The 18,921-nt window shown below is 43.5% G+C and overlaps 1 protein-coding gene across 3 annotated transcripts in view; it reads left to right on the top strand.

The window, feature by feature from the left end:
* The window catches only part of DRGX (dorsal root ganglia homeobox), a 41,458-nt gene extending 26,851 nt beyond the window's left edge, over nucleotides 1-14,607 (top strand). For all 3 annotated transcript variants that reach the window (XM_088459782.1, XM_088459781.1, XM_088459780.1), the window contains exon 7: nucleotides 12,964-14,607. In XM_088459782.1, coding sequence (XP_088315908.1) covers nucleotides 12,964-13,226 — 263 coding nt within the window. In that variant the 3' untranslated portion in view covers nucleotides 13,227-14,607. The remainder of the gene's footprint in view (nucleotides 1-12,963) is intronic.
* Nucleotides 14,608-18,921: the final 4,314 nt, after the last annotated feature.

Genomic DNA, 18,921 nt, shown 5'->3' with positions numbered 1-18,921 from the left:
CTGGAACAGAAAACAAACCAGTAATAACCAATCAGGTAACTACGTGAGAGCAGGATAGTAACATAATATTGCCTGAAATATAGGGGCATATTTAGTAACGAGTGATATTTTTTATCACTCATTACTAGTCTTAAATGGTTCTCCAACTATTCAGCCACTGTCATGTGTTTGAAAAATGACATTTAGGAGCTGATTGGTTGGAGCACCATATAAGATTAGTAACTAGTGATAACAAGAATATCACTCATTATTAAATATGCCCAATAGTACATGGAGGTACACATAAAAGACAAGTGAGACATGAATGAATGTATGCTATACACACAAACACTACATGCAATTTTCCTGTAGACTAAAATAAATTAGCACAAACTCGCTTTACTGACACGAAAATGCAGAAACACTCTTACTAGGCAAAGATACCTACCTACGTTTCAAATATATCATTTTATTCTGTGCTCACAGACAATACAGACTCCTTCACAAACATTTGAATGCAAATGAATATAAAGCACAGCTACGGTATATTTGCTACAAATAACAGAATAAAATAACAATGTACAGGGACAATGGTATTATAAACAGAATAAAAAACAGTCTTATGCTGGCCATACACTCTGCAATTATCGGGACAATCCGCCCGATATCGGCGGATCGCTGCGATAATTGCAGCGTGTATGCGGGCGACCGAGGGTTAAATATTGCTCGGTCGGGCATGCTGGATTGTCCAGCATGCCCGTCCGATGCGATATTTACCCGGGAAACTGTCGGCCGCATCGGGCAGTGTATGCCCAGCGCGGCCGACAGACAGACATTTCCTGTGTTCCTTCCTACGGAAGGAACAGGGAAATGTCTCCTCCCCCGGGGGCAGAGCGCGGATGTCGGGCTATACACTGTGAGATTTCTCTCACAGTGTATGCCGGCGACATCTGTGGCTGGCAGGCAGCCAGATAAAATGTCTGTCGGTCTGACAGACATTTTATCTGGCAGTGTATGCCCAGCATTAGTAACTTTTTTGGTAGCATAGATTTAGAACAGATACAAAACATTTCTTATAGCAATAAAAAGATAAGTCTGTCTCAGTAGAAAGAATTGTATCACAAGGAGCACAAATTTGTGGGGTCATCTATTTGTAAGCTAGGCCTTTATCTGGAAATTAGGGACATACTAGCTATGATATGAAAGTGTGCAGGTGAACGTTTTGGATGTATTGGATGCACCAGTAAGTTTATAAAAGATGTTAATGGGGACACCAGTTGTATCATTTGCGTATATTAAAAAGATAAATAAATTAATAAAATATGAACAGCCCCATGACGCACTTACCGTCTCTGAATCTTGCTGTAGGGCTAGCTGGTGGTAAGGGCCGGACCGGCAGCTGGAAGTCATTTTCTGCAATGGCGTTGTTGCCAAAATGTGAAAATAATTTCTAGGGGCACTTTGCTTTGGAGCAGGTGCATTTATTCTGTACATGCTTCTGTTTAGAGAGACTTTTTTGCACAACAATTTGAATCATAACATGTTTGCCAAACATGGCTTTAATAGAATTGTATTACTTTTAAAATATTACTTTTCAGTAGTAAACTTGTAGATAGTGTCATATTTGAGCAATATGCCAAGTAAAAGAAAGTGTACTGTATATTTGGTTAATATTGAAAATAGGAACATTTTAGGGGTAAACATTTTCCAGGGACAAATTATTAAAACCTAGCAGTGCAGCTTCATCAACAACACCAGCCCTATGGAAGCTGTTTTATCTCTGCAAAGTCTTTGGGCCTAAATCAGATGTACCAGAACTCCGATGTTCGTGTACATCTCCGATGGTCTAAGATATGCACATGAAGCCACGTTCCACATGTTCAGATCTCGTCCTGTGACGTCGCTCACAGTGCCCTGGCGCCGCAGCTTGATTGACAGGCTGCAGGTTTTCAGGGGTGGAGCCGGGGACCGTTTCCCAAAACGTGAGGTGCACAGTGACTGCGTTTTCCGACGCAAATTTACTGGCCTTGACAGCATAGATGGCAGGCATTCTGAGTAGCCTTATGGAGCATACATATCCTGTAATGGTGCAATTCCCTGCTCTGCCGAGAAATCCACCATGTTGGACAATCTCGATTCCCTGAATCTGACCTGAAAATGGTAGGAAACGGCGAGTCAGGGATTTTTAAAATGTTCAATTTCCCTGATGCCTCGCCGGATCGCCAATTGGCGGATATCAATGATCGACGAACCAATGGGGAATCAGAGAAATGAAACTTGTTAAAAATCTCACCAATTCCGACCATTTTCAGGATTGGCGTCGGCAGAACGAGGGATCAGGACATATTAGGCTCAGTCACACTGTCACTGCTGTGACCCATGGATGCAATGTAGATCTGATGCTTTGGACACAGCCCTCAGATCGGAGATGTTGGCAGTAGGTGTCTTTTTACACTGGACACCTCATGCATCATTAGCATAATCTCGCACAGCTGCTGCGTACAAGCTGCAGTGGCTGTGCTATTTACATCCTCCTCTGAATCAGGCCCTTTGTGTCTAAAATGATATTGATGAGGCCTTTGACTGTGGACATACTAATGTCATACTCTTCTATCTTCCTTGAATGACTGTGAGACATCAAGGATCTCTCCCACATCCCATCCACTCCTGTATCATCATGGCTCCATCTACTGCTGCAAAATGTGACATTTTACGGTGATGATGGGATTCACAGCTCCATACCACACCATAGTTGCCCCTGGGATCTCCCCATCCAGGCACTCAAAGAGTGGAGACCAGTGCTTAAAGTGGTCCAAGAGAAGCGGTGCAACTCAAATCGATGTGCGCTGAACAAAAGAGGCGTGGTCTTGAAAGAAAGGGGCGTGGTCACACAGTATTCCCAATTCATATTATACCACACAGTAGCACAATATTATCCACATTACACCACACATAGTGCTCCTGATTCACATTACACAACATAGTAGTGTCCCTTATTCATGTTATGACACACAGTAGTGCCCCTTTTAAACAATGCCCACAGTAGTGCCCCTTATACACAATGCTCACAGTAGTAGTGCCCCTATTACACATGCAATGCCCCCAATAGTGGTACCTTATGCAATGCCCCCAATAGTGGTGCCCATAATGCGATGCCCCCAGTAGTGGAGCCCCTTATGCAGTGCCCCCAGTAGTGTTAGTGCCCCTTATGCAGTGCCCCCAGTAGTGGCAGTGCCCCTTATGCAGTGCCAACAGTGGTAGTGCCCCTTATGCAAAGCCCTCAGTAGTAATGCCCCCAGTAGTAGTAGTGCCCCCAGTAGTAATGCCCCCAGTAGTAGTGCCCCCTGTAGTAATGCCCCCAGTAGTAATGTCCCCTAAAGTAGTGGTGCCAATAGTAAAGCACCCAGTAGTAATGCCCTCAATAGTAATGCTCCCTGTAGTAGTGCCCCAATAGTAATGCCCCCAGTAGTAATGCTCCCTGTAGTAGTGCCCCCAATAGAAATGCTCCCTGCAGTAGTGCCCCAATAGAAATGCCCCTGTAGTAGTGCCACTTACACACACAAAAAAAATACTTATTTCAAGCCCCGCTCCTGCGTCCGTAGCCATCCGACAGGTTACTCCTCTGAACTATGGGAGAGATGTCATGACGCTTCTCCCATAGTGCACACTGCGGGAGCCGGAAGCGAGAGCTCAGGAGTGAACTCCAGCCTCTGGCTGGTGCTGGTGCTGTGGGGAAGGAGCCATGCGCCCGCTGGTAGCAAAATCTCAGCGGGTGCCCGGCAAAGGGAGCTCCCTGCAGTGCCGAGCTGTGGTGGGCCGAAGGAGGCGGGACTGGTTCTGTCTCCAAATAAAAGTGACAGAATGCAGTTCCGCCCCATTCTGGCCCACTTTATCCCCTGGTGGGGACCTACAGTCAGCAACTATTTTATTATATTGAAACAATCTTTTCTATTACTTCATGGAGCTGTACATACATATTTAGGACGTAGATGGCTTCTTTTGTAATTATTTTTAAAAACAGGAGTTATTTTTTAATACATTGCAATCAGTTTATAAGGGGAACCCAGTTTAAAGGGAAAATGTTGGTGCTGTTAGGACCCCAACATTTTTTTGCTATCCCTGTTTGAGTGCAGTTTAGAAAATTAAAACAAACAGGTTACTAAGGGCAACACCACCTCTTCCTTTGCCACAATTTTTTTTTTCGTAACTGTACCCTAATAACATTAATGGCACTCTACAAACTTGGCACTAGACCCATTAAATGGCTGGCCTGTGAGAGACGAGAGTGCTTCAGTACTCATCACTTTTTAGCAGAGTTGTACAGATATTTCCCCCATCCTGCCATACTCTGCTCTGTGGTTTTCTGCCCCAGTCAGTGTCTTGGTGTGTTCTCGTGGCGAGCACAGAATGATTTTGTGATTGTGTGGTCTGACGGAAGAGATTTCCTGCCATTACAATTACTTACTGCTAAAAGCATCAGGGGCCTGTGGATTTACTCAGTCCAGTCACATCCTTTAATGGCCAGCAACATAACTCAACAATTAATAGCAGCCAATTATTAATTGGGGAGCAGCAGGATCTGTCATTGCTAAGTCTGGTTCTAGGCTAGAACTGTTTGTACACTGGTATCTCAGACAGTGCTTGGTATAGAAACTAGGCTGCGCCTGCTATTATTCTTTTTCTTTTCTTTTTTATCTTTCTAGTCTGGCCTAATTAATAATTTTTTACCTGTTGTTTATTTTATATAGCAGAAAGTAAGCCCAGTGAATTTCATCACAGTTATCATAGGGGGTTGGGTATGGTATTCCGGCTGTCGGGATGCCGCTAGTCAGAATACCAACAGCCACAATCCCGACACCCATCGCAATATAATTCTAACCCCTACCCTAACCCACCCTTCTCGGTGCCTAACTCTAACCCTCCCCTCTTAGTGCCTAAACCTAACCTCCCCGCACCCTAAACCTAACCTCCCCCCTAGTGCCTAAACCTAACCACCCCCTCCCCGTACCCTAATCCTAACCTTCCATCCCCGGTGCCTAACCCTTCCCCTAGTGCCTAACCCTAACTCCGCTAGCTAACGCTACCCTCCCCCTGCACCAAAATACTTACCTTCGGGATGCCAACAGTTGGGATACTGGTGCCGGGATCCCGACCTGTCAGGATTTTGGCGCCGGTATTAAGACCGTCGGCATCCCGCACACCAGGATGCCGACTACATCCCGTCATAGGTACCTGGCTGCAGTGGCTGCCTATGTTCCAGCAAAAAGATAAATTTCTTCTTTGCAGCAATACAGAACTTAAAAAATAGTAAATTATATTTCATACGATGGTATTCTGCTCCAAGAGTCATCTCTGACACCATGTTGTAGAGATTTAAATCAGTCAGACCATGGGGGAGATGTATCAAACCTTTAAGAGAGATAAAGTGGAGAAGCTGAACATAGCAACCAATAAGCTTCTAACTGCCATAGTCTGTGCTAGATAAAGGAAGAGGTGAGTGGATGAAGGTGTTATGCTACGTTTAGAAGAAACAGAGATATTTGCAGTTAAAGGTACATTTGACATGAATATGACATAGCACTTTTATCCACAAAATATATCAGTAAATAGACTACCAACATTTAAAATAACATTGTTTCCAGGGGCATCAGAATGTTTATATTGGGTGGGGGGTGTAAGATATCATTTTATTTTGGTGCCCCCCTCCTTTACAAATGACCTGTTGCTGGGTGGAGGCAGAGTCGGTACTACAGGGGAGGAAGAGACCACCACCACGGAAGAAGAGGAGGACATGACCACCAGGGAGGGGTAGATGGCACCACAGTGGAGCAGGAGGCAGGGGCTGTACATTATAGCAATAGGCTGCACAACCCTTGCACTTCATGGAGGAGGAGGTGTATATTGTGCGGTCTTTTAACTAAAAAAGAGGAACATTACACCTCCTCTTTCTCCATGCAGTGCCTCTCAAATGTCAGACTGGCGTCTCAGAAATGTTTTGGGGGAAAGCGAGCCACTCCCTTGCCCACCTCTGTTCCGGGGCCTATGATTGTTGCTACGATCCCTAGGTCATAACACCTTCATCCATTAAAAAAAGTTATTTTTCAGAAAATTATTACACACTGCATCACCTTTACAGTGGCGTAAGTTCGTTCCCAGACGCCCGGAGGCAAGTTATACTCTGGTGCCCTCCCCCCTAAAAAAGTCACATTGGCATGAGAAGCTGCTAATTAGCAGCAGCATCAATGAGCAGGGACAGACTATAGTTAGTTGGAAGCGGCATCTGATGGTCTAACACAGAGCCCTCCACTAGTATATTGTTATGGTGGGTTCTCAGGTGCCGGGATGAGTTGCCATGTATTGGGCGGCCGTGATGGTACACTCCGGGTACATATTTACAGCCCTAAGTGGGGTGAATATATTGTGGGCAATGGAGGAGGTGCTCCTTCAGTACTGGCGCCCGTCAGCAGGCACCTCCATTGTCTCCCATAGTTCTGCCCCTGCACCTTTATCCAGTTGCTTCTTCAAATGACAGTTACAAGCTGACTTGTTGCAATATTCAATTTCCCCACTTTATCTCTCTCCATAGTTTAATGCACGCCCCACTGTTTCTGTGTGCAAATGCCAACTTCAGGAGAATCCTACAGAACCTATCTGATTACACAAAGCATGTGGGACAGCCCACATGCTTTGTGCACTCAGTATCATACACTTCAATGGGATTGATTCTGATAAATTCTAACTGCAAATCTTTCCATCTCATTGATGTTTGGTTTGGCTTACACCTTTACAAAATTGCAGATGTGTATAATGGGTTATGCTGAAGGGACTGTAATTGAAATTTTAATATTACATCTCATCCTGCGGCAGCTCCTACCTTTCCTGGCAGGAGGGCTGTCCGTGCAGCAGCCCGGCCGGCTCTGTCCTCTTCTCTCTTCCGCTCCTGTCATGTGCACTACGACAACGCAATGCATCTGACAGGGCCCGCGATCGCTGCATGCGCAGAAGCACCGGCTTCTAGTGACTGCATCGGCTGCAGTCCCTAGAAGCTGAATAGGCTAACGACAAGGCAGGAGACTGAGGGCCTGATTCAGAGCCGCTCATAAGCAGACGCTCGTTCGCTCCGAGCGATGTTTGCACAACTGCGCATGCGTATGTGTGGTCGAAAATCGTGTGCTCGCAAAATAGTGAATGCCTGCTAATTTGAGTGACAGGATGAGGCGTTTGTGGGTGGTAACAGGGGAAGGTGCTTGAAAACGGGGAGTGGAGATCCGAACGCAGGCGTGCCAAACGGTCAAAACGGGCGTTTTAAGGGTGTGCATAATTAACAAAGCAGCGTCATCGACCACGTCACTGGGTTGTCTTTTAGCCTGAACTTCTCGCATGATTGCGGTAGGAAAATTCAACCACAAGCACTGCGAGCAGTTCATACGCCTTTCGAAGTACTCGATTAATCAAATAAATAGCGGAGATGACGTATGATGCGAGCGGCCAGGGGGCGTTTTTTCCAAAATAGTGAGTGCATGTTTCGTTCGCTCGTTCAGACATAGAGGCATCAACAGACCGCAAAGAGCGAGCGCTTAATTTAAATAGCCAGCCCCTTTTTCTGAACGAGCAACCGCAAATAGCGTCCTGCTCTGAATCAAGGCCTGACTTCCCATTGGAAGCTTCTTCTCTGCTGATACTGGTCCAGACTGGAATTCCCAGAGGGAGAAAACACCTCCCCTGGGACTGCCTGTCTGGCTGTGATTAGCAGGGAAAGCTGCTTATAGGAAGCCAGTGCCAGAGAACACTCACTGGGGTTGGCGGATTATACTGGGGGGCCGCAGCCCCTAGGTAAAATCTGACACTGACCTCATCATTATAATTGTTTTTTTCTGTCATGATAGCCAGTGGTCGAAGTGGGGCGGTATACGGCGGTATGACATACCGCCACTTCCCAGCCCCACTTCATTTTAGAGAATGCACCAGCGCTGGGATCCAGTATGGGATCCCAGCGCTGAAACAGTGGCAGCAATGTGTAGAGATGTGTCCCACAGGGGACACATCTCAATCGCGGCAGCGGAGGCGCTGACATGTAGCCGGGACAAAGTACCTGGTCTCGGCTGCACTGTAAGCACCACGCACTGTGCGGCTGCCAGCCAATCACGAGGCTCGCAGCCGCCAGCCAATCGCGGGACTCGCGGCTGCCAGCCAATCGCAGGGCTCGCAGCCGCCAGCCAATGAGAAGCTGCCAAATGGCAGCTTCTCATTGGCTCATAGCGGCGCCTGATAAACTGCAGTGAAGAAGACCCGAGGATCCCGGTGGCTCCACTCCAGCAGCGCAGGTAAGAGGGAATTAGAGAGAGGGGAGGGTGTGAGAGAGGGACTAGAGAGAGGGGCAGACAGAGGGAGGCAGGCTAACTATTGTAGGGGGTGATAGAGAGAGGGAATCAGTAAGAGCAAGGTGTGAGAGAGGGGAGCAGGCAGGGAGAAGGGTGAGGGGGGTGTGGGGTAGAAATACAATGGGGTGATATGGAAGCAGGGGCCCATAGGGGGGGAGATTCAATCTCCATACCCCCACCTCTAAATTATCACTTTGAGCACTGATGATAGCGTTAAAGATTTAGGCACTTGTTAATTAGATGGGTGCCCACCTGTTGTTTAGGCGCTGCTGACCAAACCCCTCCTGTCCATCCATACCCAACATTGGCTTCCCATGCCATTTATTATGAGTCACCATTATTCTCTTGCTGGCTGAATCTTTCTGATCCCCTACAACCCCTACTGTTGCCCGCCAGCTACTTAAAAATATTGTAGGAGAATGGTGGGAGATACTACCGTCACTGTCTATGGGAAATACAGACTTACTGCTTTAGTGGAGACGTTGCCACACCAACCAATAAACATCTAGATATCATTTATCAAGTCCATTCTATAAACTGACACATAGAAGCTGATTGGTTGCTAGCTATGGGTAACTTCTCCACTTGTTCTGTTTAGAAGGTTTGATACCGTACATCTTTAATTCAAGTACCAATATAAATCTACAGTAAATTGCTCGGTGGTGGCTCGTTCGCTATTCTTCACTCAAAAGAAAGTCAGCATTGTGCTTTACTGTCTGGGAGTGCAGATGTCAAATATATGCTTAGTAAATATAGAGTTGTAAAAATATATTCTTCACTATGTTTCTTTTAGAGGTTAATCCTGTACTGTACAGTTGGAAGGTAATTTAGGCACTAATCATTGTTTTGCAGATTTCTCTAGAGGTGCAGATTATTATTCTGTCTGTACCATGAAGCTATGTTTTTTACTAGATTTTGAATTATGTCTTTGATAGGCAGTAACATGTTCATTCATTACATTTCCAAAAATGATACATGGGTTAATAAATATTCTGTAGGATTCCCTTGTAACTCTGGGTTAATCACTTCTTTGAGATTGTGTAAGTAGGATCACATTGCGGCGTGCGCCCTCTGGAGATGCAGATGTTAATCACTGTTGTTCTGGTCTTTGGGATGTAATGGTTAAAGCTTGTTTCCAATGGTCGATTTGTTTGACTGTGTACAGGGCTTTGATCCGAGGTGGGGAGGCGAGATTCGGAGTAGTGGTAGGGGGAGGGGGGGGCTCTTCCTGTCAGACTCACAGAATTGATTCCCCCCTCTCTCCACCACAGGGAGGCTGGATTATTACATTAAGTATTAATCTGTTCAGATGATCTCACCGTGCTATGCTCTGATTCAGCACTATATCGGCAGCTAATGGAAAGGAAACTCTTTCACTGCCGGGAGTCCTGCAGAATCATGCAGAGCTTGGTATCCGTAACAAGAACAGTATACACAGTATACACAGATAGACAACACTTCTCATTACTGACAAACATACGTTTCTGGAAGATATTTGTCTTTCCCAGTTTATAATCAATTAATGACTCAATTTACTTATTACATTATACTATAGAATATAAATGTTACGCTGAATTAGTGCTATAACTTGTCATTTCTGCTGCTACTCCATCATTAATAGAATAGTTTGCCAGTTTTGATTGCAGGATGACAAAGACGTGATTTATTGGAGCCTGATTCAGAGGTGGGCACAGGTGCAGCTGCGATTGCTTATTTTGCTGCAGCGCTACTTTGCCTTTCTGCTAATATCGTGGCTGATAGCAGTGGCGGTAATCCACCGCTGTGCGTATTAAGGTTGCACCATCAGAGATTGCATCAGCCGTACAGAGGCGCAACTTTAGCTGGGTACAAACACACTGTACAAAATATTGTCTGTTCTATCGAATATATATCGTTTGCGGAAAGGCGGGCATGTACAGACGATATATCTGTGGACGACGTCATTCACAGACATATCGCATCTGCTCTGCAGCACAGCCAATGCCCAATATATCTGCATGTATATCGGCACATCTTGCTGTGTGTACGGGCAGGGGCGCCGAGAGGGGGGGGGGAGCGGATACAGATTACCCAGGCCCGGGCTTCCTGAGGGGCCCGGGTCCGGCGCCACTCCCTCCCCCCTCACAGCAGCCCAGCACACAGCGTGTGCTGAGCCGCAGTTGGAGACTACTCGTGGCTGCTGAGCCCTAAATGTCATCTTACAGGGGGCGTGGCTTGCGGTGACAAGGCCATGCCCCATTCGCTGAAGGATTTTACTGACACCTTTGCACTCACTCAATGTTATTTTTCATTTGGGAAACGCGTTGACCACTTATACATCACTCACGTGGCTTTAACATCTTGACAGTGTCCCAGAACTGTTTGCAGAGGCAAGCACAGCAATGTCAAAGGAAGGAATTTTAGAGAGGTGTTTCCACATTTTCCCTTTACCACTAGCCTATGTATAAACATTCATAATTTAGAATTCTATTTATCTTATAGTAAAGCAAAATTGCATGAGAGTAGCTTCTGTTGTCATGGACATCACCCTATGCAGATACACCACCTACCAGTGCTGGACTAACAGGCCGGCCTGGAAGTTTGCCCAGGTGCCCTCCACACTAGCTACATCATCAGTGTTGGGGAGCACTGTGGCATAATGTGAACTGGGGGTTCTATGTGGTATAATGTGAGATGGGGCACTACGGTGTGTTCAACATATGTGCGGTAATGGGAGTATTGACACTTTTTAATAACTTCACCAGTATATATTTTTAACATTTATTGGTAGGCTCCACTACAAACCTCTGTCTGGCCCTTCCACCTACAGAGACTTCTCCAAACATGTACACAAAACACAACACACACATAAATTTGCCCCCAACCCCTACCATTCCACCTTCTTACCAAATCTCCTATCTCTATATTTTAATTTGCCTTCTCCCAATTGCTGCCTTCCAATTCGACAGTAGGAGCCCCTAATGAGGTCCCTTCCCCAGCCGTCTATACTAACACAATGTACAATGTTGGCTTAGTTACATAATGCACCCTACCAGTGTTTGAAGAGGAAATTTAGTAGTGGGGGTAGAATGGCCACGGGTCGGGGGCTGTCTCAGGCCCCCAGTAGCTACCGGGATTTTGATATGAGATTAAAACCTGGTCTCCCGGCAGGTACAGGCCAGTCGCATAAGAGTATTCGTTACCTACAGAATATGTGGTTTCTCTGTAATGGGGAACATCTGAAGAAATTGTTGCTTCCTGGGCCGATGGTGACTTCAGTCAGTATTCACTATTCACGTATGAGATCACAGAAGACGTCTCTTTGCATAGAAACTCGTTTAACCAATGTAATCATAATATAGCAGAGGTTCAACCAGCTAATACATAGTTACAGAAGTTTTGGTGCAGGGCTAAATGTGAACTTCCCTGATTAGAACAATTTTATATTATTAAACTGTATTTTCTAATGTGGTACCATTCCAGTCCCTCAGTGTCTACCTAGCCTCCCAGTATCTCTTCACATCTAGCCAGCTCCCTTTTGTCTCTTCAGCACCACAGTGTCTCTCCAGCTGCAGCCCACCCAGTGTCTTTTCAGCTGCAGCTGCCCAGTGTCTCTACAGACCCCAGTGTCTCCCCAGGTCTAGTCCCTTTCTGTCTCTCCAACTGTAGCCCCAAGTGTCTATCCAAACCCCTACAGTCTCTCCAGCTCCAGCTTCCTTCTGTCTTTCCAGCAAAAGCTTGTGTCTCTAAAGCTCCAGACAGCCTCCTTCTGTCTCTCCAGACACTTACCTTCTTCTTCTGTGTCTCTGGGCTGCTCCTCGTTTTCTTTGAGCGATGGCTTCTCTGCCTTTCAGCCACGCAGTGCAGCGTGATGTCATGATGTCACACATGCTGTGCCGCAATAAACAGATTTTTTTATTTATTTCACCAGCCAGTACCACCAGCAGGAAGATCTCTTGACAGAGGATTGCAGCTCCCCTGATCCCGTACATGCATGCACCCTACTTATCAGTGCAGTGGACAGAGCACATGAAAACTGGGTTGTCTGGGTGAAAACAAGATCTCTGTGCAGTTTATTCAGAAAGGGATGGGGTCTGTGAAATGTAGCTGGCCAATGGGTCTGTGCAGTGTGGTCAGTATATGCCTGCCCAAGCTTTCAGCACAATGTGCATTCGTTAGGGATGGTCACTGTGTGATGGGCAACATAATCTATGGCATGTGATTGCTGATCTGGTCTCTGCAATGTGGCCGGCAAAGGGCTCTTTGCAATGCATGCACACAACATATACACAACATATACACAACATATAAAAGATGTGATTTAAAAGGTCAGATTGCTAAAATTATATTGTATATGTGCCTAATTTTATATTGTTGTGATCAGAAAGGAAACACATCATCCATGTCATGCCACTTTAATCATTTTATTGGTACTTATCATCCATCAGATGCTAAAGAATTCATGTTAGTGATTTCCATACATAAGCCGAAAATAAAAGATATCTGTGCATATATTTGCATGTTTGTTATATGATAGTAATATGGGGGCATCCTACAGTGGAAAATGATTATAGATTTTGTTATATCGCTTGATATTATATGGACTACATACTTTTTCTTCCAGGTGGTCCTCTCTGTTCCTGCTGTGTGTCCGACCCCTTGGCTCTTTCCTTTCTACCCCCTTACAGCTGCCAGAGTCACCGCACTGCTAGTGTGGCAGCACTTCGAATGAAGGCAAGGGAACACTCCGAGGCCGTGCTACAATCTGCACAACTTCTTCCCCCAGTAGGAAGCAGCTCTGGGCCCTCCCCAACTACCCCACATGAGAGTGGACAAGAAAGAGCCGTTCCGGTGCCAGAACAGAATGAATCAGAAAAAAATGTATGATGTGCCCTCGCAGCCATGCACTGTATGCTGAAAAAAAGCTTATAAGGCTTATTACTGTACCTCGCCTTGGAACAGAAACAACCAGCGTCTGGAGCTGGGCCATAGGAGCATCTTCTAAAAATAGATCTATTAATACGACTGCAGTCCTACTGTACTCTTATATGTTCTTCTCAAATAGCACAAGTACTTCATGCTCTACAAAACTATCAATGCTCTGGACCTGGACAAGTACACAATTGGTGGTGTTATGAACCTGCCTCAGTAAAAGCTGAGATGAGTGGAAATTTAGATGGGATGTGCTTCAACATCAGGTGACTGTGGAAATGTTTAACCTAATTACACCCTTGCACACGAAGGATATGGTACCACTCATCAAGAGTTACCTCAACAAAGTATACCTGTTCTCCTGCAGAAAATATTGCATCAATGTAATGGGATTTATTATCTATTTATCTGATATTTATATTAATGGTTAGGTTTGGTTGCTATATAAATTATAAATTTGGTTGTTCCTGACGCAAAACTTTAGATCGGTCATAAAATTATGTTTCTGTTTGAACCCTTGTCTGCCAGAGACCTCCACAAAATCTTCTGAAGGCTACAAAGCCAAGAGGTCCAGGCACCATAAACAGAATGAGGTTTTAAATATCTCTAGCTGTTTCTCAATAATGACCAAATATACAGTATATTCTGTATCTAAACTGCTATTTTCACCATCCTAATTTTATTTTCTGGGCTTTATAAATTCATATTTATTAAACAAGAGTATTTAAAATCCAAATAAATGGCATAATAATAATAATCATGTTTAGTGATCATGTCAAAGTTTTAATCGTAGTGAACCAAAGAACAATGATGGCACCATGTTTTATGGGCTTGGATTTACAGTCTCAGCAACAATGTGTCCCTGGAAATGTTATTAAATTGTTGGCTATTAAGCATCATGAACATCACTGCTACTAGTCCACCCCTTCAGTTTGCAAACTGCTGCTGTACATAGAGGTTGCACATGTTCTGGTTTTGCAGAAAAAAAGGTTGTCCTGACATTTTTTTTTATTTTTAAATTAAGAGCTTTTCAGATGTTACCACAAGGGGGAGCTAATCACATGGTGAACGATTTAAGATAGTTCAGAAAAAAAGAGGATATGATACTAATTAAATGTGTTTATAACTCATAGGCGGTCTATTTAACAGAACCGCCTTACAACCACAACCAATGCTATTTCAAATTACTCTGGCATTTTGATTATTAGTTCTGCTGATCCCACAGTGAACTTTCTTAGATTTTGGTTTGTATTAAAATAACAGCTTATTTTCAGAGCTTTGCAAGTAAGGAAGTCCAAAAATAAAAACAAGACAGAATGTCCTGAAAAAGAGGAAACCGTTTCTGTTTATGCTTTTTTGTTGCACTAGGGTTGCAACAGCATTTTAAGCTCAATTTATAGTTTCAGAAATTTTCCCAAGGGAATTTTGCTGCATTATGAATTGCATTAAATCGAGATGTATTCCAAAATTCAATCTGCATTTCACTTATCATTACAGCCAAGCAAGCCAAACACTATAGTAAAACCAGAAAGATTAAATAAATGTAACTCTACCTAATTTGGACTGCCAATAATGAAGGTAGGCAAAGCCTCCCCTGTCATACTCCCTCCCCTATCAAACTCCCTATCATGCTCCAGAGTTTTTATATAACAACTGTGTTTTTATACGTGTGCCTCCCCAGCCACTGACCTCACTGCACACCACTGATTTCTCAAGATATTTAAGTGTCTTTTAATTGATTCCAAATGACAGCACCTCCAATAGTGATTAATAAAAGCCTTGTTGACAGTCTCACTTTTAACAAATGGGTAGCAATAGAAAATAGTCAGTGTGTGTCATTTAATTGTACACTAATGCACCCATCCGTGTCTCAAAGTAAACTGTGTGACAGCATTTTACATATTATCATATTAATTTCATATATGTTAAAACATTATTAAAAAAGTAATTGTTAATGACATACGGCATTATGGGTGGGATACACTATCATCAATAATGTGGTCAAACCCCCGAAAATGGTTTGACCGCATTTCTGATATGCACATAGCTTCGAAAAGCAAAGTTTACCACAGCTTGGATCTGATGGGTAACGCCATCTTTATATGAAGTTAACCAATAGAAGCTTATGGGCTTCTTTCTGCAAAGTGCTATGACAGGGATCCAGTCAGATCTCTCCCCTCCCAGCAGCCACCGCGGCACGCTCGTCATTCTGCGCATGCATGAGGGACTTGTGGGTCATAATCCCTGCAGTCCCTCTATCTCAAAGGATAGTTCTTATCGGGAGAGCTTTACTTTGCGATTCTCTTCAAGTACCGGTGTTAACATTGATGGTGAAAACCAGGGAATGACATATGACATTATTAAGTCACTGATGGTGAAAACCAAGGAATGACATATGACATTATTAAGTCACTGCTGGTGAAAACCAGGGAATGACATATGACATTATTAAGTCACTGATGGTGAAAACCAGGGAATGACATATGACATTATTAAGTCACTGATGGTGAAAACCAGGGCCAGATCCTACATGCTGACTTTTCTCTGGCCTCCTCCGTGAGGGAGGAGGTCCAGGTAGGGAGTATGGTCCAGAGATTTGTTATTGCAGCTCCACCCCCCCTGCCTAATTCCATGATTTTGGGCATTTTACATTGGGGGATGTGGTCAGAATGACACAAATCGCTGCCCTTGAGCAGCTCAGGGCCAGAATAACACTCAGGTGAATGGGTCTACAACATCAGGCCTCCACATTAAAATAAGCCCATCATCAAGACAGCATGATGATGACCAGCCACCCAGTTGACCACACTATCAGCTATAAATCATAAGTATTAAAATTGTATTTCTATTTTCCTCACAAAATTATAAAATTTTTCTACTTTTAAGTTCTGGTATTAGGGGTACATTTTGGCCAGAGGCATAGCCAGAACATTATGGGCCCTGAAGGTGCCCCTTCCCAATGCTTCTAAAGATACACCTCTGTGCACAGTGGTTGTTAATTTTATGCCCCATAATATTGCCCTTGTTTCTTTTTATGCACCATACAGTAATAGTTCTGTAGTTCATTTTATGCCCCATAGTAGTGCCCTATTTCATTTTATGCCCCATAGTAATGCCCTATTTAATTTTATGCCCCATAATATTGCCCTTGTTTCTTTTTATGCGCCATACAATAATAGTGCCCTATTTCATTTTATGCCCCATACTAGTGCCCTATTTCATGTTATGCCCCATAATCTTTTTATGCACCATACAGTAATAGTGCCCTATTTCATTTTATGCCCCATAGTAGTAGTGCCCTATTTCATTTTATGCCCCATAGTAGTAGTGCCCTATTTCATTTTATGCCCCATAATATTGCCCTTGTTTCTTTTTATGCACCATACAGTAATAGTGCCCCATTTCTTTTTATGCCCCATAGTTGTGCCCTGTTTCATTTTATGCCCCATAGTAGTACACTGTTTCATTTTATGCCCCATAGTAGTGCCCTATTTCATTTTATGCCCCACGGTAATGCCCTATTTCATTTTATGCCCCATAATATTGCCCTTGTTTCTTTTTATACAACATACAATAATAGTGCCCTATTTAATTTTATGCCCCATACTAGTGCCCTATTTCATTTTATGCCCCATAATATTGCCCTTGTTTCTTTTTATGCACCATACAATAATAGTGCCCTATTTCATTTTATGCCCCATACTAGTGCCCTATTTCATTTTATGCCCCATAATCTTTTTATGCACCATACAGTAATAGTGCCCTATTTCATTTTATGCCCCTAAGTAGTAGTGCCCTATTTCATTTTATGCCCCATAGTAGTAGTGCCCTATTTCATTTTATGCCCCATAATATTGCCCTTGTTTCTTTTTATGCACCATACAGTAATAGTGCCCCATTTCATTTTATGCCCCATAGTAGTGCACTGTTTCATTTTATGCCCCATAGTAGTGCACTATTTAATTTTATGCCCCACAGTAATGCCCTATTTCATTTTATGCCCCATAATATTGCCCTTGTTTCTTTTTATGCACCATACAGTAATAGTGCCCTATTTCTTTTTATGCCCCATAGTAGTGCCCTATTTCATTTTATGCCCCATAGTAGTGCCCTTATTTCATTTTATGCCCCATAGTAGTGCCCTATTTCTTTTTATGCCCCATAGTAGTGCCCTGTTTCATTTTATCCCCCATAGTAGTGCCCTGTTTCATTTTATGCCCCATAGTAATGCCCTGTTTCATTTTATGCCCCATAGTAATGCCCTATTTCATTTTATGCCCTATAGTAATGCCCTATTTCATTTTATGCCCCATAGAAATTTTACATACGTGCATATTAAAACACGGCGGAGGCAACAAAAAAAATATTTGAAATCGAAATTAATTACTGTTAATTTTTATTTAATGAAACACCACAATTTTTGAATAGCATTCGCCCTCTACAGGTCAGGTACGGAATTGCAATAGGATTTAGCTATCTCCTATTTTTTCTTTTCTATCTTCTCTACTAAATTGAAATTAATTACTGTTACTTTTTAATTAATTAAAAAACACAATTTTTGCATAGCATTCGCCCTGTACTGGTCAGGTACGGAATTACAAAAGGATTTAGCTTATCTACTAATTTTTCTTTTCTATCTTCTCTACTATATCAAAGCGAAAATTTGTCATTCTGTACTTCTGTCTTTCTATACAAATCCACAGTTTACAAGCAAAGATCGTGACATTTACATACGGGCGTATTAAACATGGCGGAGGCAACTAAAAAAAATGTAAATCTAAATTAATTACTGTTAATTTTTAATTCATTTAAAACCACAATTTTTGCTGGATGCTCATTGTGGGGCCTCACGGTATATGGGTAGGGCCTCGGAGCAAGCGTTTTGTGTTGTCATGTTTTGTCATGATCTTAATGTTTATTATCGAAGAGAGCTTTAGCAGGCTTTGCCAGCATTCTCAGCTCTCTGACTATACCAAATTATGCAACAACATTTACTTCTTTCTGCCAACTGTGTCAAAATTATGACTTTGCAAGGACCCTGCTGTACTGTGAGCTGCCAAAATATTACACATGGAATGCTTCTCCCAAAGTTTTTCTGCACAGAAAACAGGGAGTCGCTGTAGAGGGTCATCCTGGTATCAGAGCAAGAGAAGTTCTTGGCCGTGTTTACACTGTACATCCTACAAATTTTGAATGCTTCTAAATCCGAAGTTTGCTTTACACCGTTACAGGTCCTACTTCCTTCGAAGAACTTAGGACTGTTGATGGGGAAGTTTGTCACACTTTTCGTGATGCCTGCCTAAGGAGAAGTTCGTTGGAGGATGATGTGTAAACAAACATTCTTAAAATCCCGGGCAACACCTGGTACTCCAGCTTGTGTGTGCGTGTGTATATATATATATATATATATATATATATATATCTGTGTCTATGTATATAACAGCTTCATAATGGGAGTAAGGTGCAATCAGGGAGATTGCTACACTCTTCAGGGAGTCAGGGAGATTGCTTTTATTTCAGGGAGTCTCCTTGACAATGAGGGAGAGTTGGCAAGTATGAGGAGGAGGCAACTACCATGGTGTATACTAAGAAATGTGCAGCCGAAGAGGGTGATCGAAAAGTCACCCCCTCGGTGATGGCAGGCAGCTAG

The sequence above is a fragment of the Taudactylus pleione genome, unplaced genomic scaffold (genome assembly GCF_031769625.1).
Source record: "Taudactylus pleione unplaced genomic scaffold, aTauple2 ptg000935l, whole genome shotgun sequence".
In the NCBI taxonomy this organism is placed as follows: domain Eukaryota; kingdom Metazoa; phylum Chordata; class Amphibia; order Anura; family Myobatrachidae; genus Taudactylus; species Taudactylus pleione.
The sequence above is the reverse complement of the archived record's forward strand: the minus strand, read 5'-3'. Positions and strand labels throughout refer to the sequence as shown.